The sequence below is a fragment of the Mercenaria mercenaria genome, chromosome 4 (genome assembly GCF_021730395.1).
Source record: "Mercenaria mercenaria strain notata chromosome 4, MADL_Memer_1, whole genome shotgun sequence".
In the NCBI taxonomy this organism is placed as follows: domain Eukaryota; kingdom Metazoa; phylum Mollusca; class Bivalvia; order Venerida; family Veneridae; genus Mercenaria; species Mercenaria mercenaria.
The window spans coordinates 24,724,400-24,742,212 of record NC_069364.1 but is presented as its reverse complement, the minus strand read 5'-3'; the positions used below and the strand labels follow the sequence as shown (position 1 = coordinate 24,742,212).

Here is a 17,813-nt window from a genome sequence, read left to right as displayed (position 1 = left end):
GTCTGTTTATTACGTAGTTGTATTTCACTAAATATTGACTTAAAGATGCGTAAAAACACATTGGCAAAGAGGCTATTTCTAATGAATATGCATGAGTACAAAATGGCGGCGCCTAATGGAATTCAGATGTCTTTGATAATACCCTTGTATTCATTACCTGCTCAGTCAAGTGTGACATGTTCACCATAAGTGTTCCTTCTCATGAGAAGGAACAATAAAGTAATGTCTGGGAACCGGCTGTCATTAAACAAAGTTAATAACAGTTATCTCTGTGTCAACAGTTTAACAAAATAAAGTGTAATATAAATTTTATAAACAATTTAAAACTACTGTACGGTACGAAATTAATTTCAAGCTGTAGAAATACTCTATTTCAAACTCCATTGACCTTATCCTATTTCTACCTGCTCCCTTTAAACAGAAAATCGTTCAATTAACTTTTCTTCCCCTTATTTCACATGTCCCGATCTTTGTAAGTGTATGATTTCATAGCATCTCTTTTTATGATTTACTCAGTGATCTAAAAAGTATATCCCGCCGTTACATAACTGAAATACTGTTGAAAAACGGCATTAAACCCAAAACAAACAAAATAAAATGTATAAGTATGCGACCATTTTATTATCGGCTTAGATCAAGATAGTCTGGATTACCTGCCCCTTAACTGCTACACAGTACTATAAGTACACGACGGGAACCAGGCTATTGTCTAGACAACTTTCTTTGTGAATTTCTAGGTTTTACTTTTATGCATTGAGAAAATGTCTACACACCCGTAATTGCCAAACAGCAAATTTTATTTGAGGATTTTCAGAGGGTGTTGTTTTTCTAAACAGATTATTTTTCTTTTATGTAAAATTATATCTCAATATATTTAATTTTGTTAAGAAGACATGTTTTGATAACTGGGTATATATGGTTTTCATATCACTGGTGACCTTGATATTCTAGATGGGAGGGGGTCTGGGTTTTTATACTTGTTAAAATTCTGACTTTGGATTTGCTTGAAAAACTATTCTGGCTTCAACATATTTTAAAAAAAAACATCTGACTCTCATATCACTGAAAAGAAAACATGTGTCTCCTAGTCACATGTTATGAATAAAATTATTTAATTTAACCTGAAAGCCATGGTCCTTGCTTTTGAACTGCTTTTATATATAATATTTTATATCTACGTTCGTGTTCAAAATGTTTAAAATGCATCAGACCTACATGTATAGTTCATTTTTTTTCCAAAGAAGCACACCCGCGTATCCCTTTGATTTATCTCTCAATATCTATTTTTGGTTTGCTTTGCCACTTATGGCACATTTTCGTTTAGGTATCAATCATGTAGTTTATATATATGTACATAGATAGTAGATTAATCAACCATTTGCTTATGGAAGTATATCATGTCACTGTGCTCAAAATCAGGAACTGTAATTTGAAACAAACTGCTATTTATATTCAGAAGATATAGTCAAAGAGACTTACATATAGCTGTCATGTGTACTTAATCCCAGGCCCTCCAAGAAGTTTAAAGGGTATGGCCCTAAATGTGAGAAGGAGTAAAAATTGAAACTAGTTTAGATGAGGATACAAATTGACTAGTTTGGTCCGTTTATGAAAGAAAAAAAATAGTCCATCTTTCAGCAAAAATGTAGAAATACTATAACTATGTCATTTTCACTGTCTTGTGTGTAATTTTAAAATGCATTTCCACAACCTACATAAACACTGATAATTTCAAGGTGTCAGAGATGGGACTGGATATAAGTTACAGTGTAAGTGTATAACATGTGTTCAGTTTAGAGAAAAAATGATAATATATGGCAAAAACATGCCCCAGTAAGGAAAAGTGGTCATAAATTATGTTGCAACAGCTATTTTGAAGGAAATCTAATACGCTAACATGTATTACCAAAAAGCCCTATAACTTCGATAAAAGATTTTATCAAACTGAAACCGGAATTTTTGCATGGATTTAGCTTACTGGTACAATTTAAATGAAATTAACACTCTAAGGGATCAGAAACTTTCTTTAAAGTACTGTTTACACGAAATAAGAAGTGACTTCTTAGTGTGGCATGTCGCGTAGACATTATTGGACTATGTACAAACATTTCATCATCTCTGTCATTATTTGTCCAGCGTGCCTTTTCACCTAGTGATTGTTTTGTTTTCACTATGCCCAGGTGACTTCCGTGTGCTAATCCCCAGTCTTAACTTAGAAGGACCTTATATATTAAAATTGTATTTCCACGAAGAATAGTTAATTCTTCTACAATAAGTTCAATTCTTATTATTGGAAACTTATTAAACTCTTCTGACTTTGACCATACTACTGTCTGTTATGATTGTTTTATTAGTTTTAATGTATCAATTCCTGATTTGTTTTCAATTTCTTTTGCAGTCTGAGCAACTAGAAGATTGTTATCATTACTATAAATGTACTGTTTGGTGTTTGCAATGTATCGGGTGGGTTCCTACTCAAAATTATCTGAACTTGTTTGCTGAATTCCCTCTACCCTTTCGCCCCAAAAGTTTTTTATGCATATTACAAAAAGTATTTGACCCAGCGTCGTAAAACCTCATAGGATTGTTATTAAGCATCTGAAATTGTGCATCTGGTGTTAAAATTATTATTTCACACAGCTAGAACAGAGTTATAGTCCTTGCCGTAGTCAGAAATATACATAAAAATGCATGATACATATATTTCGTTTCTCATGCAACGCAAAAAATACTCACACTAACATTATGAAACATTTAAGGAATCTTTTTCAGCATGTGTCATAGTGCACCTGTGCTTTTGTTAGATATTTTATTCAGCTAGATCAGAGGTTTGGCCCTTGACTTAGTCAGAAATATACATAAAAGGCATACAAGTTCTTGTCACAAAACGTGTTTGACATACAGTCATAAAACATTAGCGGGTATATTATATCTTCTCTGTATATATTAACGGTACGTTCAGCGATTTTATCCCACAATAAACATAATAGAGGTCTGTGATTTTTCAGTTACCATATTAAATGCGGCTATGCGCCACGATGATGTATAGATAATTTAATTATATTTGACTTCCTGGCAAAATCTCACTGTGGTCGTGCACTAACTACTTTCATTCCTTGAAGAAGATTGAAAATAAACTACAAACTGTAAATATATGCATTGCTAATTAACAAGATGTCATCGCTCGCTGGTTGCATTAAGATTGTACTTGAATTTCTTTATTTTTCTTTCAGAAATAATTAGGAGAGATGTCTGACAACCCAGAAGAAACAGCTTACTATCTGCGCCTTATTTCCATGTACATTGACCTTGGAACAGAAACAGTTGTTAAAGTGTTCTACTATTTAACACCTAAACAAAATGTGAAATCATTCTTTTCTTTACCTGACATACAGAGTGCTTTAAAATCTTTATCTAAAAACAAGCTTTTAAGCTGCAAGGAATATAAGCTTGTATCATATAATCCAAACCCAGAGAAGTTCGATATATCACTTCTGGTTACTTTATTAACCAATTTATACAAAAGAAAGTTACCTGCTCCGAATAATGGATGGACATCTCCTCCAGATTCTCAAGATTTTTCCATTGCAGCTGACTTGTTACGGTTGCGAAATATACGAAACACGGTTGTCGCACATCAGCCTCGAGCTAGATTGTTTAAAGTTCAATTTGACTACCTTTCGAGAAGAGTAGAAGATATTTTATTGAGACTGATTAGACAAGTAGATCCAGCAAGCGAAACCATTTTGAAAGAGAGAATAGCTGCATACAAAGAAAAGGCGCTGGATCCGCAAAACGATGGAGAGCAAGAATATTTGGAAAAATTACGAGACTGGTGGGAAAACTGCGAAGAGATTTCCAAATTACAAGAACGGGTAATTCATTATCATCATTTGTCTGGAGATTAGGATATTACTAGGCAAAAGTCTAACAAAATACGTATCAGTTGTATTTAATTTATCCCTTTTCCATACAGCACAGTGTTATTATATCATTAGATATAGGCCCGCAAAAATATCAAAATTGCTTTGGTTTTAATGTAAGTGTAAATGCATTTCAAGTGCTGAGACGACCTGAAAGGATACAATATCGATTACATAAATCAAGTTGTCAAACGAATGAGTAAGTTATCCAAGAAAATGTCTGATAAAATTACCTTGAAAACAGGCCTGCATATTCAAAGGAGAATATTTGTTAAGTTTTCTATAGAGCCATATACAAGCGAAAACAACTCATCCACACCAGCTCCCAGGATTATTAAACATATTAAAAGGCAATAATTGTGTATTATTTACTAATATAAATTGAGAAGCTTATAAAGTCTGATATGATAAATATTCTAACATTCGTAATAAAGCTTTCATTAATTATCTATTGCCGGATTTCCACTAAGAATACTTAGTGTATTGAAGTACAATAAGAAAATGGACGGGCATTAGGAGGAAACACAGCCCCAAACCTTTTTAACAAAATGTCTTAACATACAGCTTGAAATATACTGCCCTTTCATTCTAAATCTGATTCAGAAGCAGGAAAGCATTTTCATTTTATCAAACATTAAGCCACTTTCCATAGAACAAGTAAATTTGGCTACAAGAAAAATGTTTCACTTGTACATGCTCATATAATTTTGTTTTCAATATTGAAGCAGAGAAAATTGTTAAAATCGGCATACATTCAAAGGTTTTGATGGGAAATACCATGAAACCAATAACTGTCGTCCACAACATTTAAGCAATTATAAAAATAGCATAGTTAACCTCAGCGCTGGCGCAGACATCTTTTTCCGGATGTACACAATGTTAATGACGGGCCATAAGAAACTGGGAAAAATCATTAACGATTATGTGGAAAAATACTGAACACTTCCTAAACCAAATAAATCAATATATTCAGAATTGTGTTTCATTTTCGCAGTACATGTTTTATGGTAATTATCTTATTTTAGGTTGAAAATTTGGTAAAGAAAACACAAGGTAAGATTATAAGATGCTTTATTTTATTATTTAAATTCAGTTTAAATTCTGCAAAAGCATATATTTGTTGATTGCATAACAAAATTATACTATAATTAAAACTATTTTTTTATTTATACAAGAACCAAATCACTGTCTAAGTGCCTTATAATGGTAGTAAAAGCAGCTTGAATGTTCGTATTTTCTCTCACTTTCGACAATTTGTTTTAGTAGGAAACATTTACTCGGTCATATAATTGTTTAACGTATTACCTTTCTTTGATTACATGAATATATTGCTTGGAGACTTCAAAAGTCACTTTACGACCATGCGTTGGTTTGCAACACGTGTATATCAAATTAAACAACACAGATGCCTAGAATTTGAATATTTTGCTTTTTAGAATTTGTGCTTTTCTTCAAGTCGAAACCAGAAAGATACTTCCGTTATATCAAGCTCTTGTTTGATGGTGGACGTTTGGTTTTAAGCGGTCAGTTAGGCAGTGAAGTATCGAAGCAAAATGAAACGTTAGAGATGATATTGCATAGTAATCAAGAATTCTTAAAGGATAAATTTTCCAGTGTGCAAATGTATAAGCAGTTATTTCAAGGTACAGAAGAAAACACTATTATAAACACCAATATAGAAACGTGGGACATCACAGTAGTGGCAGTTGTGATTATAAGTATCTTCTCCAAAACGATTGATGAAGTAACATTAACAAACGTCTCAAGTATTATGGAAGCTAGAAATGATTATGCAAAAACCGCACTAATGGCTTTAGATAGTGATCTGTTCACTTCCTGCTGCGAAGATCTGCTCTCAAGTATTCGAGTCTTGTCTTCTAGACTTGGAAATGTTATTTACAAAAAGTGCAACGAAGTCATTGAAGTATACAAGAAAAAGTCAGAGAGCAATTCTGGTGATGTTGATCATTATTTTGAGGAATTAAGAAGTCATGGTTCAGAAATAAAAACAATTGCTGAAGTATACAGAGGTAAATGTACAGTATAAAACTACAGTTCAAAAAGGATATTCTTGCTCTTCATAACAAAACTATTCATTATTAACATTTTGATATTTTACCAATATCTTTAAAATTACTAAAATATACATTTGAATTCTGTATACATTCACTAAGCTACTGAGATATATTTCAATTTTACTAGTCCAACCCATTTTTAAAAATGTATAAAAGATTACCTAGAATTGATAAACAAGCGAACATCATTTGTAAGAGAGAATGATCATACCAAAAATAACCCTGTTACATTTATTAGGAAGAACAGTTGTTGATGTGTTACATAAACCTCATTTCAGTGAAAAGTAATTGTATTTACCTCTGTGTTCTTATCTGGTATTCCTTCGTTCAATAAGAATATTTTGCTTTGTTTGTTTTACATTTTAAAATGTTGTGAGATAGTAAGATAAACAAAATTACATCATTGTATACTCCTAATTTGCTGACAGATTGATGTCATACATGTCCAGACCTGGGTTCAATTATTTTCAAAAGTAATTAATTAATTACAATTAAAATAGAAATGCTACAATTAAATTACAATTATAATTACTTGCTTTTTACAGAAGTAATTAATTAATTGCAATTATTTTAAGAAAAATAATTAATTATTAAATAGAATCATGATGTTACTATCAAAGACATATTAATGAAGCAGCTTTATAAGTCCTTATTATACCCCCACAAAACGAAGTTTGAGGGTGGGGGTGGTGGGGGGGCGTATATAGGAGTTAGCTTGGCGGTTGGTCGGTCGGTCTGTTGGTTTTGCATGGTTTTCGGATGATAACTCATGAAAGGCTTGACCGATTTAAATAATTTTTGGTACACAGGTGTAACATCAAAAAATACAGGTAAAGTTTGAATTTGGGATCAGTAGGTCCAAGGTCAAGGTCACAGTGACCCTGAACAGTTAAACGGTTTCCGGATGATAACTTGAGAACGCTTGGGCCTAGGATAATAAATTTTGTTATACAGGTGTAACATCATGAAATGCAGGTCAAGTTCGACTTTGAGGTCTGTAGGTCAAAGGTCAAAATCACAGTGACTCGGAACAGCTAAACGGTTTCCGGATGATAACTTGAGAACGCTTGGGCATAGGATCATAAATTTTGGTACACAGGTCTAACATCATGAAATGCAGGTCACGTTGGACTTTGAGGTCTTTAGGTCAAAGGTCAAGGTCACAGTGACTTGGAACAGTTAAACGGTTTCCGGATGATAACTTGAGAACGCTTGGGCCTAGGATCATAAAGTTTGGTACACAGGTGTAACATCATGAAATACAGGTCAAGTTCTACTTTGAGGTCAGTAGGTCAAAGGTCATAGTGACTTGGAACAGTTAAACGGTTTCCGGATGATGATAACTTGAGAATGCTTGGGCCTAGGATCATGAACATTGATAGGGAGGTTGGTTATGACTAGCAGATGACCCCTAATGATTTTGAGGTCAGTAGGTCACAGGTCAAAGTCACAGTCACCCGGAACATTTAAACAGTTTTCGGACAATAACTTGAGAATGCTTGGGACTAGGATCAGGAAACTTAATCTGGAGGTTGGTCATGTCAAGCAGATGACCCATACTGATTTTGAGTTCTAAAGGTCAAATGTCATTTAAACTTTTTATGGACAATAACTTGAGAACGCTTGGGCAGAGGATCATGAAACTTCATAGGGAGGTTGATCATGACTAGCAGATGACCTCTATTGATTTTGTGGCCAGTAGAGCAAAGGTCAAGCAGGTTCGGCTTTGACATTGGCTTAGCTCTGTGACAAGGCCATATTGTGGGGGTATAATTCGTCACTCCTGTGACAACTCTAGTTGAATTTCAAAAACATGAACACTTCAAAGTTTACTACTCTGTCAGAAAACACCATTCACGGATTTATAATGCAGTAGCTTGTTTAGAAGTCCTTTTTGCATTTCAAAAACATTAATGCTTCAAAGTTACTGTCTGTAGTTAGTGTAATTCAGTGGCTTAATATTAATCAATGGTCTAGTAACAGTTTCAGGTTTATACCCAGATTACATTAATACCTCTTTAGATGACCAGCAAGTGTGAAATTTATACACCCATGTGACAATAAACTGTATTTTTGCCAATATTTAATTGCCATATGTTTGTGACAGTTTGCTACATGTAACTGAAGAGTAATTGAATTTAATTGACAATTATTTTGCATTTGTTTGGATTTTAATTAATTAATTACAATTAAAATAATTGATGTTTGTCTCAATTATTAATTACTTTCAATTAAAAAACTGTAATTAATTATAATTCATTAAATTATAATTGTAATTGGACCCAGGTCTGTACATGTCTGACTTTTATTGACCATGAATGTGACGCCCAAACAACATTTTGTTCTAAAAGTATGAGAGATATCGTAAATGTAATTTTAGCATTTTAAAGACATTTGTAAATTATCAAGTGCATAGTAACTGTTGTTTTAAAAAGAGTTTTGAAATAGTCATATTCTCAGGTTTACAGAAGTTAGAGTATGTCATACTGTTTTCGACTGCTTATGACACATTAGTACCCGGAATATTATTTTATTAGTATAACTATCTGCTAAGTGTTTTGTGTCGTTGAACATTTTATTTTATTTCTATCCTTATTTATTTCGACGTATATGTTCCTTTAGATTTACTCTCTTCTCATTTAAGAATATAAAACTCAGTGACAATTTTTGCAATTAGTAAATGATCCACTAATGGGTGTGTCTCTGTTGGCGGTGAGTATGTTCAATGCTTACAAGTGTTGTACATATTGTTCTTTTCTTCTCTTTAATTTTAGAAACGGTGGATAAATTAAAAGATTCGGTGAAACAAATGGAGAAAGATGGCATAGCTTTTAAACGTGAACATGGTATGTCATCAATCATCAATCAGTTTGGTAACCAGGATAAAGTGCAAATAATATCATTCTATTTTAAAGACATTTTATTTGGTTTTTGCACTGTAGCTTTCTTTAGATGTTAAGCTTACCATGATAGTATAATATCATTTACACAGTTGACTATATATCTACGCTGACAAGTAAAGATTCAAATACAATGTATTACTGACAGGGTGTTTGATGACTGATAGAGCGTACAACCCGTCATCTAAACAAATTCGGAAGAGTATAAAGACTAGGTTGAGACAAAACACATTACAATTATTGATAATACTTGTTCAGATGGGGCCGAACGGTCCAGGTGTCTTGCCTGTCACATAAATAAATTTGATATTTTATCATGTGATATTCAGTTGTCTCATGCAATATACATCAAGTCACGGCATTCCATAAAACTTTGTATGCACATTTTCTTCTTCCTTTAGTTCTAGAGTTAAAAATGGTAACATTAGGCAATAACGAAGAAAAGAAAAAAGTGGCGGAGGATACGCTAGAAGCTGTCTGGCAAGCTGCACTGAAAACATCTAAAAACCCTGAGGAATTTGAAGCAGTTCGACAGGCTTTAGACATGATTTTGAATGATATTCGAGGGATTCCGGATGTGAAAGTGGAACAAATTGAACGACACTGTATATTGCTAAGCCTGCGATGTTTTTCATGGCGAGGATTACTTCTTCTCATTGAATACTTCAATAGTTCTGACTTTGAACGTCATTTAAAGAGAATAGCCGACGAATTATATTTTCTCTGTAATGACGTTTTGGTCAGTACAGGAAAACTTACAGCCGAGAGTATACTAGATAGTTTACGTATTCTAGGTACGTACTGTTGAAATATCTAGTACTGTATGGATCTCCAAAAAGTGATTATTCATTAAACATGTTAAATCAACCCGGTGCATAGTAAGCATTTGAGGACATTGTTTCAAAGAATTCATTTTGCAATGTCGTGAAACTTATATGCTTAAAGAAAGCTGCATCAAAACTAGTTAAAACAAGTACTTTACTGACAATTTAAACAATGTTTGTATGCACGGATTAACTGAAAGTAATATATGCAACACAAAGTTATGCTTGTTCAATGTATATGATTGAGAAACAAAATATACCTTTGCTTCAGAGTGTCCACACGATGAGCCACAGCAGTTTATAAGTCTCCCAGTACAGTGCACATCGGCAGAGGGTATGAGACAGGTCTTGGATATAGTAGGAAAAGAAAAGACAGTAAATCGCTTTAACGAGATCGCAGAATCCCTTTCAGAACAGGTTGGAGATAAAATCTTTGTAAGTGTGAGCTCTGATGCGGGAGGATTCAGTGACGTTTTTGAAGAAGAAGGTAAAAATTTAAGGCGGGACTCGGATAGAATATTGGGAGAAAATTAATAAAATTTGGAATTATTTAAGAAACTGTATCTTATCTAATTAATATGTTATTTAATTGGAAATATATATTTAAGGCAAATTTATCTATTTGATGTTACTAAGATTCATTTCATGATTTTGCTAACTTCACTCTGGTATGTCAGATTAAAATTCTTCTAAAAATAGCTTTTATATTTTATGTTTCTTTTCAAATGTTTTGCTCTCTGTTGTGAACTTAACAGTAAATTATTTATTTCAAAGTAAATCATTTATAAAAATGATGTTTTTTTACCTTGCCGAAAATAAGTGCATAAAAATCTGTAACAGCATGGGTTCGTTTACAAGTTCTGCCGAAGTCTTGTATCCCTGGCATATAAGCTAAATTGGGAGAGCGCTAATATACGGATTGCGGGGTCGTGAGTTCGGTCCTCGGTCGATGTGTGTGTTGTCCCTGACGATTTGATAAAAGACATTGTGTCTGAGTTCATTCGTCCTCCAATTCAATCTGACAAAAGTACTTGATCTTCTAAACGAAGATCTGAGAATGACCCATTCACATTCGTCTTCTGTATATTTTGGATTTCCGATATTGGTATTTCTATTTTCGCAAATCTATTTTTATTTGAACCAATCAGACGACTTGCATTTGGCTGAACAAGCAAAATAGCGTCGAATGTCAAAGGGTGAGAAAAATGTGCAGTCAGTCTGGGGCTCGAACCCGGGACCCTCGCTTACAGGGCGAGTGCCCTACCGACTGAGCTAACCGACTGTCTGACACCTTACGTGACCAAGTCCATACCATGACATATGATTTCTCTCAAAACACGAGGGCGTAATCGCGATGTGGTCGTCATAAGAATTGTAAATATGAAAAACCCAGGATAAATATAGATTTTTTAAACTTCTACTTTCGCATATAAAATGTTCTAAGTAAGGCTCCGACTGGCTAGCGGAAGGGTCGTCATAACGAGGCTTTCAATAGCACGTCTTCAGATCAAATGTGCGTAGCGTTAATTGGAGATGTACTTTAGTCAGATAGTCCTCCACTTCTGATTTATGTGAGGAATTTGGCAGTTACTTGGGGAGAACAGGCTTGTACTAACACAGAATCCAGGAACACTAGTAAGGTTAACCGCCCGCCGTTACATAATTTAAATACTGTTGAAAAACGGCGTAAAACTCAAAACAAACAAACAAAATCTAGAATGTGGTAATATGATACAGAATATGCGAATCTCACTTTCACTGGTTGTAGGTCCGGGTGAAAATTCGCCAGCAGGTTTTCTTGTACAGTAGCAGAGTTAGATATGCTGAAAATATGCGTTAACGGTAATTCTAAATAAATATGTGGTGCATATGTTCACTGCAAGGCATGAGGAAGCAAGTTAGCTCGCTCAGTCAGTATGTTTATTCATCTTGTAAGCCAGATGGTTGGTTCGAGCACCGATCTGTCTGCACAATCTTCCTACCCTTTGATACTTAATAACAGTTTAAGAGAAGGAATTTTAGATCCTCAAGGTCATTTTTTAAAGTTGCTTGCTGATCTATATATTCTACAAATGCGATGAAAATAAGTGATTTAATAAGTAATAATTCTAAATAAGACACAATGTAATGGAACAAATGTTGAAAAATGCATATATTATCCTAATTTTTCTTGTTTTTATAAGATTACATTCACATAATTGAGATTTAGAAACAAAAATTTACACGTTATGGGACAAAACTGTGAGCATTGTACTACACAAAAATATTGATTAAAATACCTTATATTTTTCTAGTCGATGAAAAGTAGATTATTGTAGATGAACGTACCCTCATCTTTTATAATTAGATCAAACAATCAAATATCTTACCTATCTGTCATTCACGTCTATCGACGAGGCAGTCCTCTGGCAACGTTGGCACCAGTAATTTACGACTGTCACGGGCTTTTATATCTCGTGACAGTAATTTACACATTTTACACATGCAGTGCTAGGCGAAAGTTTAAAAATTCAAAATATTTGTGTTTGAAATAAATTTCAGAAAGCTGTGAAATTATATTAAATAATCTAAATCAGTGGTTTATAGAACTTATTTTTTTTTTCGAGACATGCCAACAAACAACTAAAAACATAAAATGAAAGATATTTTTCATTCAGATATTTTTCATTCAGTGTTACAGTAAATATGATTTAAACTATATTTTAGAATCAGAACACTCGAGTTCCAACAGCCTCGGTGACGATGATAATAACGTTTACAGTACATTGAAAACTTCTGTAATCCCTGTGGATATACCATATATGAAAAAAGAACTGCCTCATCCGGATCGGCCATGGATTTCAAAAGGTAAAAATCGTACTAGTATGTAAACGGTATAGATATCATTTGGTTCTTAATAAGTTTTTGTTGTGTGTGCATGTATTTGTGATATACAAGACACAGGCTCTAAGTACAAGGGTTCCGGATACTCTTTGTGGAAAATATCTCTGTGAGAGAATGTGTGAAATATGTCTATGTATACATAATTAATTTTATTACATGACTGTATTCTATTGTTTCTCTGATTGGCTGATAACGGTTCGAAAAGTAATGAGTACATATCATATCAACTTATCTTGTGTTATAAATAGCACGAAAAGAAAAATAGATCGAAGTAGGTGCTTGGAAAACCAATATCAACCTGATTTGGTCTAAATTTATTCCTTATTTCTTTATTAAAGATACAATTGTAATAACAAGACTGACTATACAACATGTACATTTATTCATGTAATAAAACAGTTATTGACTTTTTTATAGGTTGATATCAGGATTTATCAACCCTCAAAAAGTTATATTCACCTTGCCTTCGGCTCGGTGAATATAACTATTTTCGGGTTGATAAATCCTGATATCAACCTATGAAAAAGTCGATAATTGTATAATATCATAATAACAGCTGTACCAGCGTGATGAAGTTTTCTATTTCGTTAGTGAATAGATATCTTTCGAGTTTACTTGATAAATATGTCTATAGAAATTCTCGAAATATTTCAAAAGAATTGCAGAAATGGAGTGTTACAATTGAAGTTGTTTAGTTTATGTTATGTTTGATTTCATTTAGAAATAGTTACATATTACGATAATACCTATCAAAATTTACGGTTGACATCGCATTTTTGTAAAATATTTACGTTTATAGATAGACTGAATAGACCGATTATCGTATTATTACATAGAAATGTATGAGGATGACCGTGTGATAACTACAGTCGACATTGTATTAAGAGACCACCCAAGGGACTGCAAAGAAGTGGTCTCTTAATGGAATGGTCTCTTAATGAATTTCAGTCAGATGAAATGGAAAGTTATTTTGAACTGTTAATGTAACTGTATTTCTTATGAACATACACGTATGGTTTCAAAATCTGTTTTAACATCGTGAACACTTTCACAGCCCACAAACCATGAAAATTATGGCTAGATTGTTTGTCAGTTTGACTGATACAAAGGTTAATTGCATTCAGTCACTTGCAAAACGTACTCGCTTCCACAGATGAATAAATGCCTGGTAGAATTTTGGTACCCGGTCGCCTAATAGATACTTTTGTCGAATATTTTACCTGTCGGGACTACATTAATGTGGTCGCTAGTCGTTTAATAAAAAAATCGTTTAATGGGTATTAATTTATATACTGAAAACGTTCGGGAGGGATTTTGACTGGTCGTTTAATACAAAAATCGCTTCATAGAGGTGGTCGCAAGTACGATGTCGACTGTAGGTCGCTTAAAATGTGCCATTTCTGTATGTAAACATCAGATCGCCAACAATTGTGTGTGAGAAGGTTGAAAATAATATTTGAATTATTCATGAATCCTCGGACTTTCGATCGTTTATATAGGAGGACCCTTCTAAAAGACAACGTTAGCTCCTAGTTGCAATTTCCTGTTACATTAACTGTATAGTTCGTATTAGTAGGCTCCGGACAGAACAGGCATAAACGTCCTTGTCTGAGACTGAGCTGAGACAGGCAGTAGTCATTTGAAGGTCGAAAATATGTCAGTAGGCAGCTAAGAAAGAGTACGGGGCTTGTAATATTGACTGATACTAGTTGTATGAGGCTTAAAGAGAAAGTATAATTAGTCTGAATTCAAGCATATTGTAATAACTTATTAATAAAATGTTAGTTCCAAACATTTCCAAACGTTTACGCAACCATTTGACTTGAATCATAAGTTACGTAGCTAGAGGAAAATGATTCTATTGTTTTTATTGTCATCAAGTCCAAAACACAAATTTCAAAATATAAAAGGCTGTTTGAGATTGTATTAAGGTTTGAAACGATCGAGTTCGAAATACAAATGTAAGTATTAAGTGCACTTTTTTTCTTTAAGTTAGTTTAAAATAACAGAGCTTATTTTTCTAAAAGGATGCTCGAAAGAAACGCTAAGCCTTTATTTTAAAAGAGAGAGTAATAAAATCCTGGGTTGCTGCCATGACCTTGACCTTAAATGCTACAAATAGACTTGGTAAAGAACCATATGCTACAAACAGAGTAGAATATACATGTCATGAAACTAAATGTTAATCAAAATGTTTCCATAATTGGGCTTAGTTTTCAACTTGACTTAAAGCTAATGAGGACATATATTCTGACAAGGGTTTGTGAAAATCAGGTAGTAAATGATGATTTGATTATGAAGTGTTAAAAAAATTGTTCTATTATTTCACCAATTGACCAAGTTTTTTACTACAGATGTCCCAGAATTTATTTGACCTAAATTATATAAAGATATATATTCTGGCTAGGTTTTATGAAAACCACATAGAGTATTTGGTAACTTGAGTATTGTTCAGTGTTTCGTATGATTTGTCTTAGTAATATGGTATTTTATAGAAGATTACCAATTTTAGACTTGATATAAAAGCCATTAAGAGAAATATTATGGCGTGGCCTCTAAAGTGCTAGTGATGTTTTTCTATGATTATAACTTAGTAATCTAATCTATTATCATGATTATAGTCTTTTATCCAATTCGGGCGAGTTTTCATATCAGATTAGATTTCGTGAAGACAAAATTTCTGACCAGATAAAGTGCACATCAGGTGGAAAATGTGGCTTTTAGTGTGTTAATAAAGTGTTCTATGAGTTAACGTTGTATGTTTATGAGAATTTACAATGTTGACATAGATGTTTGAAAACCTTCTGGTCAGGTTTCGTTTATGTCAGTTAGAAGATATTGCCTCAAAAATGTCAAGACTTTTTCTTCCTATAATTTCACCTAGGGTTTGACCTTTTATAACCGAATATCGTATTACCTCTCATGAACAGATTCAGCCAAACATAGGTTGCTATTATGTTGCTTGGTTGCTTTGTATACTTGATAAGGGTGTTTTCACAGTCTTTATTTATTAAGATAAACATCTGACGAAGTTTAATGTAAATCAGGCACAAAATGTTGCCTGTAGAATGTTAACAATATTTTTCTGTGATTTAAACTAGTGACTTAGTTTTTGACCACTGATAATCAAGTTTCAAAGCTAACCTATACTTTTAAAGCAAACATTTCTATAAATTGACCTTGTGGTCTAGGTTTTAACCACAGATAACCTAGTTTAAAACTTGATCCAGATTTTATAGAGATAAGAGTCTGACAATGCTTTATGTTTATCAGTGACAGAATATGGCGTAAGTTAGGTTTTTTTCTCCAATATTTGACACAGTACTAATGAAGTAGATGTTGACCCCAGATGACCCAGTTGAAGGAAACATTCTGACCTAGATTTATTGGGCCAAAATCTAATCTGTAAAGTGTTACCAATAAAATGTTAGACGACAAATGTCAACGGACGAAAGGCATTAGGCAGACAAAATAGCTGAGCTCAAAATCTGTCGGCTTGTAGCATCGGTATTGAAACCTTTTGACTACTTCTTGTAGACTAACCCAAAATTATATTGCGTTTTCTTTGACGATATTAATAAAAAAAAAAACCCTTTTCAGATAATCAGCAAGTGACTCAGCCAGGCAAGTATGACTTGGAACTGTATTTGGAAAACAGACGTCGCAAGGTAGAACATTAAATTTTATTCAGTTGCTTATAAGTATTTTCTTTGACAAAAAAGAAGGCTAAAAAAATATGTAATTGTATGGTAGTTATTAAAATAAGTCTGTTCTGTTATACCCACGTAGCCCAGTTATTGTTTATAGCAGCTTGGTTGCTCACAAATGGTCCGTATGGTAGTACTTTTTCAAACATCAGTCAACAAGGCATGAATGCGACCTGTTATTACTGCGATATTCGTACATTTGGTGACCGGAGGTGTACGGAAGATAGACTAAGTAAATAATTCATAGATCACGGAATAGCTGAAATGTGTGCCTTGGAAAGTAATGATGTATTTTAAACAATGAGCAGTGCATGTTTGGTGATTGACCCCTCTACAGTTAATCGCTAGGCTTTCCTGTTTGATGTTGCGATGACTAATTAAGTGTAAGACTCCATGATGCTTTTCTCCTAAATCCTACATAAAACGGAGGGAGTGGAATTTTGACTTGAAGCTTTCTTAGTCGTGCTCTTAAAAGTTAGGCTCTTGGTGTTCTTACTTCAGACAAGTTGTTGAGTGCATTGGTGTAATCATACCTTAGATTTACCTTAATTGTATGTTTTACTAGAATGATCTGGTTTTTTCGCTAATGTTAGAACCTTTCTCAGTGGGGATTTTATTCACATTGTGTTGTCTAACTTGTTGAGAATAGGGTAAGTGCAAGGTTGGCATGCCCTAAACGCGTTTAAACACCCAGATTCCAAGGCGATGCCCCTATTTTCAACTTGTTTTCTGTCTGTCTTGTATTTTGTGTTGCGTATGTTGTCTTGTTTGTTGTAAGCGTTCCTTTCCTCTTTCTCCTCACATCCCTTATCGTCCCCATCCTTTCCCCTTGCAATTGCGCTCCCTTCTTTTGGCATCCCCTACCCCTTTACTATGAGTAAGTTTTTGTGCCGACCTTAATTTTGACTGCCGGAATCCTAAGGCGTTGCCCGATTGTTGTTTTTCCTGCTTATATGTGTGAGTTTGTGTGCGTGTGCGTTTGTGTGTCTTGAGCAGTGCCCTACAGTGTTATTATATCTTACTTGTCTGTTTATCTATGTCAGTTAGTTGTGTGTTGGTGTGTGTGTTTGTCTTTTGGTACATGAATGTCTGCGCTACTGTGGTTTACGTTGTAGTGTAACTGTGATTAAGGAACGTATCATTCCCTTTGTATATTCTTCCTTGTTCTACTTTCCCTATTCAACCTACTCACCCCCACCCCTTTCTATCCCTTACCCCATTCCTCCCCCTCTACGAGGATTGTTCAAATATAAATGCATCTAAGCACATAAAAATGTATCCTTGATAGATTTCAATAAAACTTTTATTTTGTCCCCTCGAAGTATTCACCTCCAACAGATATGCAAAGTCCAACTTTTGAAGGCATTGTCATAGTCTTTTCTAGGTATACTATGGAGACACTGGAATACTGCAGAACCGAGGTGTTTGCGCTGCACACATGTTCGACCAGAAAGGTATTTTTTTGAGCCTTGGGACACACGGTGCAAGGTCAGGCGAATAA

The 17,813-nt window shown here is 33.9% G+C and overlaps 1 protein-coding gene across 1 annotated transcript in view; it reads left to right on the top strand.

The window, feature by feature from the left end:
- The window catches only part of LOC123551165 (uncharacterized), a 61,223-nt gene that overhangs the window by 7,951 nt on the left and 35,459 nt on the right, over positions 1-17,813 (top strand). The window contains exons 2-9 of the mRNA XM_053542091.1: positions 3,234-3,875; positions 4,949-4,976; positions 5,360-5,953; positions 8,773-8,844; positions 9,300-9,692; positions 9,994-10,209; positions 12,429-12,569; positions 16,206-16,273. Coding sequence (XP_053398066.1) covers positions 3,249-3,875; positions 4,949-4,976; positions 5,360-5,953; positions 8,773-8,844; positions 9,300-9,692; positions 9,994-10,209; positions 12,429-12,569; positions 16,206-16,273 — 2,139 coding nt within the window. The 5' untranslated portion in view covers positions 3,234-3,248. The remainder of the gene's footprint in view (positions 1-3,233; positions 3,876-4,948; positions 4,977-5,359; positions 5,954-8,772; positions 8,845-9,299; positions 9,693-9,993; positions 10,210-12,428; positions 12,570-16,205; positions 16,274-17,813) is intronic.